Below are 14,948 nucleotides of genomic sequence, written 5' to 3'. Positions count from 1 at the left end.
GATTTGTACTGATTTGTGCTCTTCACTTAATATAAATATTCTAGCCTTATTATCTTGCTTCTGATGCAGGTGCAGTCACATACAGAGGAGTTAGAGCCTTTATTATCTAACATTCTTTCCTGCACATTTGTTCACTGAAGGCATTTAATAATCTGTACCAAAATAAAGGCTTGAATTACTTCATAAGGCGGCCCATAATTGTTGCAATTGGCTTATTACTGTGTTTTGTTTAGTTTTTTAAACTAAAGCCATAAAAGCTCTAGCAATATCTACAATTATGGTTCTGTATTTATAAAAATTTTATTTAGCATGTTTTTTGCACAGTTTTCCTAAGTATAATTTTTATGGTAAAAAATTACGTAAAATCTACTTAACTTCATGATATAATATTGATTAAAGTGAGTGAGTTAATTTAACAAAAATTATATTGAATACAGTAACTTTTATTTACAAATGTACAAGGTACTTAAACCTTTTAATAAACCTTTTATTGGAAAATGTTAAATTCTTTACTCTCCTTATAATCACATTTAAACATGAAACCTTCCACAGGGAAGCTTAATGCATGCTATGAAGTCTGTTAGGCAGCATCAGCCTTGTATTACTGGCTTTGGAAACAAGATATAGAGCTGTGCACACAGACCTCAACACTTGGTGGAGAAAACACAATGATGGTAACAATCAACAGATAGATTTTTTGATCATGAACGGGTAATTTTGAGTACAAAATTATCTGCAGACTTAACAAAACAGGAAGTAACCAATCATAACAACAAAATCAACAGTAAAAATAAAAATGGAAAACAACTTACAAATGGTGAAAACATGAAAGCTCATAAATTTTTCTAGCCAGGTACATGCTGAGTGCACCAGCTTCGGAAAGTTAAGTAAAATGTACTTTTTTTTATTTACCTGTGAAATTTACTCAAATTAGTGAAGAAATGTAACAAGGTTTTCCTACTTAAGGATTAATACATGATGACGGATTGTAAAGGTACAAACATCTGTCATTTATGAAACAGCTACAGAAATAACTCGCTCCATTAGTACAGAAGAGATCTCACAGCTATACAAATGTTTGTCTGCATTTGTAAAACAGTGAGAAGTTTTCCTTCATTATAAACTCCACAGAGCAACCGAGAGCTACTGTCACTTGAACTCCTTTAATGATAACATCAATGAGAGAAAAACTCCTACTAAACACTGAGCTAAAAACTGCACATTGAAGAATATTTACTAAATACGACGCAATGTTTTGCGATAATTTTTTTGTGTTAATGCCAACGGCATACATTTAGCCAAAGGTGTGTATTTTTTGATATTTCAACCTCAGTTCATATAATACATCTATAATACATCTGTAATGCATCTATAATGCACCAATAATGCAGCAATAATGCACCTATAATCCATCGATAATGCATCTATAATATATCTATACTGCATCTATACTGCACATACTGCACCTATACTGCATCTATAATATATCTATACTGCATCTATACTGCACCGATAATGCATCTATAATATATCTATACTGCATCTATACTGCACCGATACTGCACCTATACTGCATCTATACTGCATCTATACTGCACCGATACTGCACCTATACTGCATCTATACTGCACCTATACTGCACCGATAATGCACCGATAATGCATCTATAATATATCTATACTGCATCTATACTGCACCGATACTGCACCTATACTGCATCTATACTGCACCTATACTGCATCTATACTGCATCTATACTGCATCTATACTGCACCGATAATGCATCTATAATATATCTATACTGCATCTATACTGCATCTATACTGCACCGATAATGCACCGATAATGCATCTATAATATATCTATACTGCATCTATACTGCACCGATACTGCACCTATACTGCATCTATACTGCACCTATACTGCACCTATACTGCATCTATACTGCATCTATACTGCATCTATACTGCACCGATAATGCACCGATAATGCATCTATAATATATCTATACTGCATCTATACTGCACCGATACTGCACCTATACTGCATCTATACTGCACCTATACTGCACCTATACTGCATCTATACTGCACCTATACTGCATCTATACTGCATCTATACTCCATCTATAATGCACCTATAATACATCTATACTGCGTCTATAATACATCTTATTTATATAATAAATAATATTTATTTATAAGCTAGGTCATTCAAACTTAGAATTGACTTAATATTTTCAAGTTCATGCTTAAACAAACGTATTCAATGTAAAAAGTACTTATCTTTTCTACTATATTTACAGTACTTCCCCCAAAAGCTTGAGGGTTTACCAGGACTGCATAGTAAGTTAAGAAGTTATTAAAGAAATAAATTACTATGAAATAATAATAATAATAATAATAAATGATTATAGTAAGAATTATATTTTTTATTATACAATCATATATCATAACATTAACATTTAACATGATTATTATTGCAACAAAATCTTTTTTTTTTTTTAAGAGAACTCAAGTCTTTCTAGAACAGTATTTCCAGTTGGCAGTAAAGCATGTGAAAAACATGGTTTCATTTTGGTTAGAAGGAAACACACTTTTGATGTTTATCATATCGCAGTTCAAATAGCAATCGCAATAGTTTTTTCTTTTTTCAAAATTATTGCAATTTGATTTTTTTTTGTCCAAATCGTTCAGGTGGTGAAACAGTGTGAGGAATATTTTCTTGGCACACTTTGGTCTTGTTAATATTAATCATTGTATGAATGGCTAATGGCTACTTCCAGCATGATAATACACCATATCACAAAGCAAAATTCAACTCAACTGGTTTCATGAACATGATAATGAGTTCATTGTTCTTCAGTGGCCTTCCCAGTCACCGGATCTGAATCCAATAGAACACTGTTGGGAGATTCACAGCATGAATATGCTGCTGGATTATCTGCAGAAATTGTGATGCATTCATATCAACATGGACCAGAATCTCAAAAGAATGTTTTCAACATCATTGAGGCTGTTTTGAAAGCAAAGTGAGGCCATACCCAGGATTAGTATAGTGTTCCTAATAAAGTGTTAAGTGAGTGTATAGTCCCTGACAGGCATCATTCAGTTTCATTGTATTGACAAAAAAAAAAAAAAGATGCACTGAAACTGAATGGTGACTGAGGCTGTCATTCTGCCTAAAATCTCCTTTTGTTATTTCTTCACCTAAGAAATACATTCATATGGGTTTGGAACAACACCAGGATGAGTAAACTATCCTTTAACCTTTGAAAGTGGATTTAAAAGATATTTATTAACTAGCATTAGCAAGTGTTTGTTGTGATTTCTCAAGAATGCTCTTGTCTATTGTCCAAGCAGCAGGGCTGGACATCGGGCCTTTAGAGGACTGTCCGCTGGGCCATTTTCCATGTGGCAATGTGAGCATATGTCTGCCGCAGGTTCTCCACTGCAACGGCCAGAAAGACTGCCCCAACGGAGCTGACGAGGACAATTGTGGTCAGAGATGTTCCACATCCACAGACACTCAATAAAATAGCTCTTCACAGCTTATTAGTAAGGGATAATATAAAGTTAGATGTTGGGGCCCTGATTACACTAATGGGATCATTTTACGAGAACTATCCACTGACTTACATTAACTCACTTATTACACGGCTACTAAATAAATACATAAATGGGCATAAAACATTAATTGAGATTAAGTTATTTGTATTTTTATTGTCACCATGTATACTTAACTGACTGTGTGTGTGTGTGTGTGTGTGTGTGTGTGTGTGCGTGCGTGTGCGTGTGTGCGTGCGTGCGTGCGTGCGTGTGTGCGTGTGTGCGTACGTAATTTGACCTCTATCTAATCAACTGTCCATCTCTCTAAAGGGGATAACAGTGGCTGGGCTGACCTCTTCGACCGGGCATTTAAAAGGGCTAATCCAAAAGATCTTACTACAGACTGCCGTAAAAATACACCTAAGACATTCACTACCTCTTGACAGACATTTTACTCTCTCAGAAACACAATACTAGATGGCTTAGAGTTGTCATAAATTGTTAGAGCCTTTAAGGATTGTGCACTATTACAATTACAGACTGTGATGGAGGCAAACCGTAAACTGTTTCAAATGCCAAAAAATGTATTTGACAACCAGTCGGAAGTAGCAATCCTATTTATTTTTTTCCATAGGGAAATTTAGTTTTATTAATTACTTTTAAACCTTTAAAGAGAGACCTAATGTAAACGCATAGTATATTTCTGATTGATGTTAGTTTTATATTTCAATTTATTTTCTTTAATTTACATCATCCTCATAATTGTGGCTGCTGACAGCTGGGGGAAAAATGCTAATTACCTGTCGTAATCTGTCATAATCTTCAGTTTTTAAAATGGAGGAAACGGTTCCCATATATTTTTTTGTTGACGTCAAAAGTTGTGCATCTAATCCATTTAGCTGCAAATTCATCAATCTTTTGATAACTTAGCCAAATTCTGCAGATACTAACACAAACAAGTGGTGTGACATGCCCTCATCCTCAAACCTATGCAAATTAAAATAAAATATGTCCCCGACTACAATAAATATGGATAACTTACGTGTTGTACTGTGTTGGGTTGCCAGTTGATGTCCAATGTAAAATCTGGTCCCTTAAGCAAAAAGAAAAGAAAAAATAATAAAATGTGTATGCCTGTGTGTGCGTGCATGTGCATGTGTGTATCTCTCTTTCCTGTGCTGCTTTGTAGATTTGGAGCAGTACCCAGATCACTGCCAGTGCATTAACACGGAGGTCCACTGCGTGCGTGTCAGCTTGAATTCCATTCCGCAGGTGTCAGCCAGAGTTACCTCCCTGTACGCAGCTTTCAATGCAAATTTGTGTTACCTTGTAGACGTGTATCAACATGTGGATGAGAACTCTAATTAATTATGGCTTATAGTCAGGGTTGGGGAGTAACGGAATGCATAAAATACAGGATTAGGTATTTAAAATACAAAATATTATAACTATATTCCTCTACAGTTACAATTTAAATGTAAAATGTAATCAGAATACAGTTCAATTCAAAAAGTATTTTGCTTACTGAAGAGATGACAGTTTTTTTTTTTTTTGTCATTTGTTCCATTTAATATTTAGTCCATTCAGTTGGAAAACTATCCATAAAAACTATACGATCCAAAGAGCATTTGATAAGCGGTGAAACACTTTCTTAAGATATGTTATATTCATACGAGCAGACAGAGATTAAGTTTGAAGTAAGTTTGGAGCAGCAGAAATAGATATAAACCTTGTGTAAATTGTCATAAGAACATTTAGCTTTATACTGAGCTTAAATGCTATTTTGTGCCATTTTACATGCAGCTGTTCCGATCATATTTTTTCACCAAAATAATCCACGTTAGATCATATTTTTTTCTCAAGTAAGACTTTTGATATTAGGACAAAAGTCTTATTCTTGATGAGAATTTATGTATTGTTTTATCTATAAAAAATATTTTAAAAATCCTTAAGACAATATCAGTTTGTTTATCTTGTTTCAGAAGCAAAAATCCTTAAGATATTAAGGCTTTTTTCAGTTTCGTAACAAGTGAAAAAATCTTCCAATCCTGAAGAAGTTATCCAAAGTATTTAGAATACATTACTGATCTTGAATAATCTAACGGAATGTTACAAATGCCATTTTACAGCATGTATTCTGTAATCTATAGTGGAATACAAAGTTACCCTGCCAACCCTGCTTATAGTTCTTGTAATCTAATGATTGAGGACATGTGCTACTAACAAAAAGGATAGAATATAAGAAATATAATGTCTTAAAATATTTTTAAGAATTAATTTTTTTTATAATGATATATACAGTACGTATATACAGTGTATACATTTGAAGTCTGAAGTTTACATACACTTAGGCTGAAGTCATTTAAACTCATTTTTTAACCACTCCACCAATTTCATATTAGCAAATTATACTTTTGGCAAGTTGTTTAGAACATCTACTTTGTGCATGACACAAGTAATTTTTCCAACAATTGTTTACAAACAGATTGTTTTAATTTTGAATTGACTATATCACAATTCCAGTGGTCAGAAGTGTACATACACTAAGTTAACTGTGCCTTTATGCAGCTTCACAAATTCCAGATTGGTTAATTGGAGTCAATTAGAGGTGTACCTCTGGATGTATTCAAACTCAGTGCTTCTTTGCTTGACATCATAGGAAAATCAAAAGAAATCTGCCAAGACCTCCACAAGTCTGGTTCATCCTTGGGAGAAATTGTTAAATGCCTGAAGGTACCATGTTCATCTGTACAAACAATAGTATGCAAGTATAAACATCATGGGACCACACAGCCATAATACCATTCATGAAGGAAACACATTCTGTCTCCTAGAGATGAACGTAGTTTGGTTTGAAAAGTGCAAATCAATCCCAGAACAACAGCAAAGGACCTTGTGAAGATGCTGGAGGAAACAGATAGACAAGTATCTATATCCACAGTAAAAAGAGTCCTATATCAACATAAACTGAAAGGCTGCTCATCAAGGAAGAAACCACTGCTCCAAAACAGCCATAAAAAGCCAGACTGCAGTTTGCAAGTGCACATGTGGACAAAGATCTTACTTTTTGGAGAAATATCCTCTGGTCTGATGAAACAAAAATGTAACTGTTTGGCCATAATGACCATTGTTATGTTTGGAGGAAAAAGGGGAAGGCTTGCAAGCCAAAGAACACCATCCCAACGACATCATGAAGAAGGAAAATGATATGGATATATTGAAGCTATATCTCAAGACATCAGCCAGGAAGTTAAAGCTCGGTCACAAATGGGTCTTCCAAATGGACAATGACCACAAGCATACCTCCAAAATTGTGGCAAAATTTCTTAAGGACAACAAAGTCAAGGTATTGGAGTGGTAATCACAAAGCCCTGACCTCAATCCGAAAGAAGATTTATGGGCATAACTGAAAAAGCATGTGCGAGCAAGGAGGCCAAAAAAACCTGACTCAGTTACACCAGTTCTGTCTGTAGGAATGGGCCAAAATTCCTGCAACTAATTGTGAGAAGTTTGTGGAAGGCTACCCAAAATGTTTGCCCAAAGTTAAAAAATGTAAAGGCAGTGCTGCCAAATACTAGCAAAGTGTATTTAAACTTCTGAACCACTGGGAATGTGATGAAAGAAATAAAAGTAGAAATTAATAATTCTCTCTACTATTATTCTGACATTTGAAAGTCTTAAAATAAAGTAGTGATCCTAACTGACCTTGGGTATGTTTTCTATGATTAAATGTCAGGAATTGTGAAAAATACATTGTGAGTTTAAATGTTTTTGGCTAAGGTGTATGTAAACTTCTGACTTCAACTGTATATATAAAGCCCACACTCTCACACAGTCTCTCTACTCTCATCTGTTATCAGTTTTGAATGTGAGAATTTCCAATGGGTCATATCATATATTTTAATTATTTAATTGTCTCTTTGAGGTCCTCTTATAATGCATTGCAACAAATATTTTATAGGCAGTATTTTTGTTTTGTTTTCAGGGAAAAATGTCAAACATCCTCAAAACAAGAAACAATTACTTGAGAAGCAGAATAACATAAGATTTGAATCAGACTTTGAATTCTAAGTCTTAAGAATTCAGAGAAATATTACAACATTTGGAGGGATTTATGCTTAAAGCTATAACAAACAATCACAGCGGCAACCCAAGAACCCGCTGGTGGACACCGGTGGTGAGGGAAGACGTCAAGCTGAAAAATGAGGCCTTTAGGCCTGTTTGGCTCTGGGGACTCCTGACTCAGCAGATAGATACTGGCAGGCAAAAAAGGCAGCGGCGGCTTTTGCAGAAGCAAAGTCGAGAGTATTGGAGGAGTTTGGTGAGGCCATGGAAAAAGACTTTCAGTTGGCCTTAAAGAGGTTATGGAGAAGCATCTGCCAGCTCAGGAGGGTTTGGAGGAGCCTTGCTCAAGATGTGTTCAAAGGTGGAGAAACTCTGACTTCGAATGAGTATATTGTCGGGAGGTGGTAGGAACACTTCGAGGAACTCCTAAACCCGAGAGATATGCCTCCCTTACCGGAGGCAGGGCCAGTGGCTTCCAGGGTATCAGAGTCCATTTCCCTTGTGGAAGTCACGGAGATAGTTAGGAAGCTCCTCATTGGAAAAGCTCCAGGGGTGGATGAGAGAACTGATTCAGGCCCTGGATGTTGTGGGGCTGTCATGGCTGACACGCCTCTGCGATGTTGTATTGACCTCGTGGACAGTGCCTTTGGATAGGCAAACCGGGGTGGTGGTCCCTATATTTAAGAAAGGGGACCGGAGATTGTGTGCCAACTACCGAGGTAGTTCTCTCCACACCTGTTTATGATTTTCATGGACAGGATATCAAGGCGCAGCTGAGGGCAGGAGGGCATTCTATGTGGGGGCCGGAAGGTGATGTCTCTGCATTTTGCGGATGATGTTGTCCTGTTGGCACCGTCACATGGATGCCTCCAGCATGTGTTGGACTTGTTTGCAGCTGAGTGTACAATGGTTGGTATGAGGATCCGCACCTCCAAGTCTGAGTCCATGGTTCTCTTATGGAAAAGGATGGCATGCCCCCTTCAGGTAAGGGGAGAATATTTACCCCAGGTGGAGGAGTCTACTTAAGTATGTTGGGGTCTTATTCATGAATGAGGGGACAAGGGAGCATGAGATCGGTTGCAGATTGGGAACAGCGGCAGCAGTAATCTACCTATTTACCTATCGTCTACAACCCTACCCTCACCTATGGTCATGAACTCTGGGTAATGACCGAAAGAATAAGATCACAGAGACAAGTAGCTTAAATTAGTTTTCTCCTCAGAATGGCAGAACTCACTCTCCGTGACAGGGTGAGGAGTTTGGCTATGGAGGAACTCAGAGTACAGCCGCTACTCTTCAGCATTGATAGGAGCCAGAGGAGGTTGTTCAAGCATCTGTTAAGGATGCTCCCTGATTGCCTCCCATTGGAGGTGTTCCAGGCATGGCCAACTAAGATGAGACCCAGAGGTCAGCTCAGGACCCGCTGTAGAGTTTATATGCCTGGGAGCAGCTGTGCTGGAGGAAGTTGCAAGGGACAGGGATGACTGGGCCTCTCTGCTCTCCCTGTTGCCACCGTGACCCTAATGGACAAAGCAGTAAAGAAAATGGATGGATAACAAACAAAAATTATTTGCCAATGGGGGAACATAAACTTGCAAAAATAAACTTGTTTTCCCTTTAAAAGTTTTTTACCCATTCCTGATAGTGTCAAATAGTATTTGTATTATATAGTATTATATAGCAAATAGTGTTTACTTGTTATAGATTCGAATGTTACCAAATTTTACTAAATTATAAAAATAATTCTGGAAACTAGACAAAATAAAATTATATTATGCTATTTTGCTTCTCAATTAAATTGATCTTGTTTTAAGAATGTTTCTGGAAAAAAAGACAAAAATTTGCAGCGTGTGTTAAAACAGTCATAACTTTTTTTGACTGTTTTCCACGTGTCATATGTTAATTTTTCAGGCTTCTGACATTAGAAATGTAAAACAATGACATTTTGGACAGCTTACATTAGGTTTTGAAAGTTACAGGATGCTTTCATAGTACAGCGAACTCTTTTATCTCAAAATATCAAGGGAAATGTGATTCATCGTTATAAGTGTCCTTCATGTAATCTATAATATTACAAGATTTAAATCTTAATCTCAGCGCACAAATGCATCATTAAATGTGTGACTGTCTTTTTGTTGCTGTTGCAGGTCCTTGAAGAGCAATGAGATTCGCATATTACCTGACGAGGCTTTCATCAAAAACATGCAACTACAGAGACTGTAAGTACAAAGAATTTCTAAGATGCATGCTTGCGCACACGTATATATCACTCACTGAAAATACGGTATAACGTAGGTCCAATTTACTAAATCATATTATTTGTGATCTTCACAACATAATTGTGTTTCTGCTCTGAAATTGTTATCTTTGCTTTCAATTAATGCAATTCTTTAAAGGTGTACTCTACTAGATTACATTATGTAGGGTAAATGTGAACCAATATAGTATGTTGAACAACTGCACAAAAAATATTTTTGCTGATTGTTACATTTGCTTTTTACTAGTTAAAATTAGCAAATGCAACATTTTGTTAAAACTTGATTTCATTGCATTCAGTCTCCTTAATTTATTTTTAATGGAAATGGTAGTGAACTAGCATGACCTTGTAACATAAAACTTAATGTGAAACAAACATATTATTGAAAACTGAAGAAACCAATCATGTTAGGAATGCATATAAAATCACATTGAGGCTACTTAATTGGGTAATATAAAAATAACTTTTTTCCATTTTGTTGGAATTAAATGAACAAATTATGTTTTCTGGTAAAGAAATTAACTAAACCAAGAGGAAATAATATGTTTATGTACTTTACTTAATTGATTCACGTGGAACCAATGTACATGAACCTCTATAACTCTGCTGACCGCCGGCGGGTCCAAAAGGGTGCATTATGTTGTGAAAAAGTTAACGCTTAAAATGTTCAAGTATCAAAAAAATAAGAATAAGACCAATTGTTGGCAATTATGTACAGTATGTGTAAATGGTAAACTTTTTAAATGTATCTTAGTAGCATTATTGTCTCATGCAGCCATACTAATTGATGTCCTAAGACCTCCCAAAGGTAGGGGCTGCAACCTTTAATGCATTGATCTTTAGAAGGTGTTTATGGAGTTAGAATCATGCCAAAACCTCACACACACACACACAAAACGTGTTTTACTCACACCCAACGATTCACAAACAAACTCAGTGTGGTTTGCAAATACAAAACATCACTCACAAACTAATGCATTTTGTTCTGCAAATAAAAAACGTACCTATCAAACAAATACAGTATGTTTTACATATACATAGAAACGTATTTCTTCAATGACAAAAATATCCTCCAAGTACAAACTAAAATCTTTCAAGTACAAAACAAAATTCTTCAAGTACAAAACAAAATTCTACAAGTACGAAAAACTGTCACGTGACTTTTGGCACTAATTTTCCGCCTTGCTGATCCACACACAAATGCCTTCAGATCCACACACATGCTAGTAAATTGTCATGTAATTCGCACTCCACAACATCAGGTGGCGCCGCCACGGACATGGAAAGAGAAGAGAAGAAGAAACGTTAACTTGGGTAGGGTGTTTTGAACACGATGAGTGGCCAACAGGTGAGTTTGCAGTCGTTGCTGGTGAAAAATCAAATGTTAACTAACTAAACTCCAGGAATGTCTGTCATGGGTAGGGTGAGATATATATACATATACATATTTATATGTGTGTAGCTTATGGTACCGTAGGAGCTAACCTAGCTTACACCGATTAGGTTAATTTTTCATTTTGTTTCTAACTTAACTAAATTAAACTATACTATGGTCACATATAATGTTACACTTGATACGTCTTGGTCTTAAGGCGGAATTTTGAAGTGAAGACCACCTCAGGCCACACACATTTGTTTAAGCACCATCTGAGGAGTCATGTTAAGTCACTGAAATAACAAAGTAACGGGAGGCTTTAATTGTGAAGAGTTTATAGGAGTTGAAATGTCATTAGCGCAAACTTTTTTTAGCGACTCTGCTCGCGCTAATTCACGTGAAAAGATGTGGAGATATTTGGTGCTAATATGTTCACGGAACAGTTATAAATACTACAGGAGTTTAAAGTGTAAGCAGAAACAGCCACAGTGCGCTAAGTATGTGCGAAGATTTTAATTGAATTAAAGTATATTTAATCAGTTTTAAGAATAAACTTGAGGGAGGTTCAAGGGGGTCTTTTATATATATATATATATATATATATACACACAACTTTTTAATTCTGACTTTTTCTAGAAATAGACTTTTTCCACAAATTTCTTTATAAATTTCACCAAAAATGCATCCCATTGACATTAATTTGAACATACATTGACAGAAAGTAATGTTATTCAGTCTCAGAATAAATATTGTGTATTTCTGGAGTTTGTTTCAAAATGTTATCAAATGTGGTCCGGGTCCTTGATGTAAAAATGTTTGAAAACCACTGCTCTACATAAACACTTTACATGTCTTTTCAGGGATTGTACCTACCACATTTGGACTGGGAGGACAGTGGTCTGCCTGATGAGCCACACCATGGTGTCACTGTTCCTGAGATGGGCGATGTACTGAGTGATGAGCAAATGGCAGCACTAAGGGCAGCCATAAATCCCCTGGGACACTCCCAATCACATGGCTCAGACATCTACCTACTTACTGTGCAGTATGTCCAGCACTTACTAGGCTTACAGTAAAACGTACTCAGCAAAGGACCTGATTCGATGCAATTGTAGCACAAATACACTCTCACATTCTCTACATACATTTGGGTAACAAAAAGAACATTTATTTACAGAATAGTGCCCCTGCTAATAACTGGTTTGTAAGAGATGTTACAGTATAGGCCTATCATTTCTTTTCACACTAAAACCAAATAAATATTTCAGAATTGAGAAATGAGGTTGTCTCATGTTTGATTTTTCTCTGTTTAATCAAATCAGACCAGCAGGAAGCATCAAGCAGTGCTAGCAGCGGACTTTCAGCTCTCTTAATATCATAATGAATGTTCAAACCAAAGACATGTAGATTGTATTATTTTTATTGTAGTGTGAATACAATCTTAAAACATCTGGGGGGTTGGAACAACCAAAAAAATACAATAACTTTGTTTAACTGACAACAAACAACCCAGGAGACAATGTTGAAATAAAAGGTTTTGAAGGTGTCAAAAAGACGACAATAAAAAGATTAAAGAGAACCAAACTGGCTGCATTCCTGGAGTTTAGTTAGTTAACATTTGATTTTTCACCAGCAACGACTGCAAACTCACCTGTTGGCCACTCATCATGTTCGAAACACCCTACCCACGCTAACGTTTCTTCTTCTCTTCTCTTTCCATGTCCGTGGCGGCGCCACCTGATGTTGTGGAGTGCGAATTACATGACAATTTACTAGCATGTGTGTGGATCTGAAGGCATTAGTGTGTGGATCAGCAAGGCAGAAAATTAGTGCCAAAAGTCACGTGACAGTTTTTCGTACTTGTAGAATTTTGTTTTGTACTTGTAGAATTTTGTTTTGTACTTGTAGAATTTTTTTTGTACTTGAAAGATTTTAGTTTGTACTTGGAGGATATTTTTGTCATTGAAGAAATACGTTTCTATGTATATGTAAAACATACTGTATTTGTTTGATAGGTACGTTTTTTATTTGCAGAACAAAATGCATTAGTTTGTGAGTGATGTTTTGTATTTGCAAACCACTCTGAGTTTGTTTGTGAATCGTTGGGTGTGAGTAAAACACGTTTTGTGTGTGTGTGTGAGATTTTGGCATGATTCTAACTCCATAGGTGTTATACACAGCCACCAAGCCAACAGATCAACAGAGGCTTGATTTAATGGTCAACATGCCCTGTTTATGTGACACAAAACATAATTGATTCTTGGAGCTGATGCTACCAAGACGAAACTATTGATTAACGTTTCTGCTGAATCCAGTGAATCTTTTATGATGATGAATGGTCACCTTCATTAGAGCTTGTTGCTGCTTGTTAATCTCAATATTGGCAGGTTTCTTTATAGCACACCATTAAACCTTGGATTATTTTTGTTGCTGTCTGTTGATTAATGAGCCTTTCAAAAGACATATCTGCATTGGATAACAAGCACTAGATTAGTTGTGTAGTCTAAGAACATTATCACTGTTTAATGGGTGTTATTTCAGATATTGAAGTAGTAGCTATATATAAAGAAGAAAAGCTTTTGTCGGCTTGGCTGATGATGAACAGGCACATTGACACATTTTTGCTGATTAAGGGGCTAAATCTGTTCTTTAATATCCAAATATGTATTCATTCTTAAAGAACATGTTGTTATGTGTGTTTGGGTACAGTTCTTTAGACACAACAAAGATGGCATGCCTAAGTGATTCAAAGACAAAAAAATATTCTAAATTCACTTACTCTTTTGGAGCTACCCCTGTTATTTCTAAATGGTAAAATTCCCCTTTTCAACAGGTTAGATATCTCTGAGCTACAGATTTTTGTACACCTTTTAAACAACCATCTTTTTTTTAAATTGCTGATTGTTTTTTTTTTCTTCCCTTAGATTTCTCCAGGAAAATTGCATTGGAATGGTTTCCATTCTGGCTTTTAATGGACTATACAAGCTGCAAAAACTGTAAGTGTGTTTATTTTGAAAGATACACACTAAAAACAGTTGTACCAAGTGTTGGAGAGTAACAAAATGTAGTGATGCTACTAAACAAAATATTTAGTAGCATGACTGTAGCTCAGTTATTTTCACAAAGTGTAGCTTTTCCATTAAATCTATTTTCCAACGTGTAAAGAGATGTTGCCTTCATTTTTTAAGCTAAATACTTAATAATTATTAGTATAATTGCTGTTTATCACTATATATAGACTCAAATAGTGTGTTCTTTAGTTATATATATGTTCAATTTAATGTTGTAACCTTAATTAAATATCATCTAATTAAAAAAATTAAAAAATTAAAAATACTACTAAGTAATGTTTTAAAGAGCAGCTTAAAGGGATAGTTCAACCAAAGATGAAAATTCTTGCATAATTTACTCACCCTCATGGCATCCCAGCTGTGTATGACTTTCTTTCTTCTGCTGAACACAAACGAAGATGTTAAGAACAATATTTCAATAAATATTGAAATAAAAGCAGCATAAAAGTAATCCATACAACTCCAGTGGTTAAACCCATGTCTTCAAATGCGATATAAGTGTGGGTGAGAACCAGATCAATATTTAAGTCCTTTTTTTACTATCAATCTGCAATTTCACTTTCACTCTTACATCTGAAAGTCATGTTGGCACCTGTTTGGTTTCACTTTTACATAAAGTGAAAGTGGAGATT

At 35.7% G+C, this 14,948-nt stretch overlaps 1 protein-coding gene across 2 annotated transcripts in view; it reads left to right on the top strand.

Annotated features, from left to right (window-relative positions):
- rxfp2b (relaxin family peptide receptor 2b) overlaps positions 1 to 14,948 on the top strand; it is a 38,209-nt gene that overhangs the window by 1,969 nt on the left and 21,292 nt on the right. Inside the window, exons 2-6 of one of the 2 annotated variants that reach the window (XM_052107448.1) lie at positions 3,363 to 3,500; positions 3,879 to 3,956; positions 4,738 to 4,843; positions 9,761 to 9,832; positions 14,170 to 14,241. In XM_052107448.1, the coding sequence (XP_051963408.1) occupies positions 3,363 to 3,500; positions 3,879 to 3,956; positions 4,738 to 4,843; positions 9,761 to 9,832; positions 14,170 to 14,241 (466 nt within the window). Of the gene's footprint in view, positions 1 to 3,362; positions 3,501 to 3,878; positions 3,957 to 4,737; positions 4,844 to 9,760; positions 9,833 to 12,105; positions 12,291 to 14,169; positions 14,242 to 14,948 lie in introns of those variants that run through there. The other variant, XM_052107449.1, reaches the window with a different exon arrangement.

Source organism: Xyrauchen texanus, chromosome 36 (assembly GCF_025860055.1).
Source record: "Xyrauchen texanus isolate HMW12.3.18 chromosome 36, RBS_HiC_50CHRs, whole genome shotgun sequence".
NCBI lineage: Eukaryota > Metazoa > Chordata > Actinopteri > Cypriniformes > Catostomidae > Xyrauchen > Xyrauchen texanus.
The sequence above is the reverse complement of the archived record's forward strand: the minus strand, read 5'-3'. Positions and strand labels throughout refer to the sequence as shown.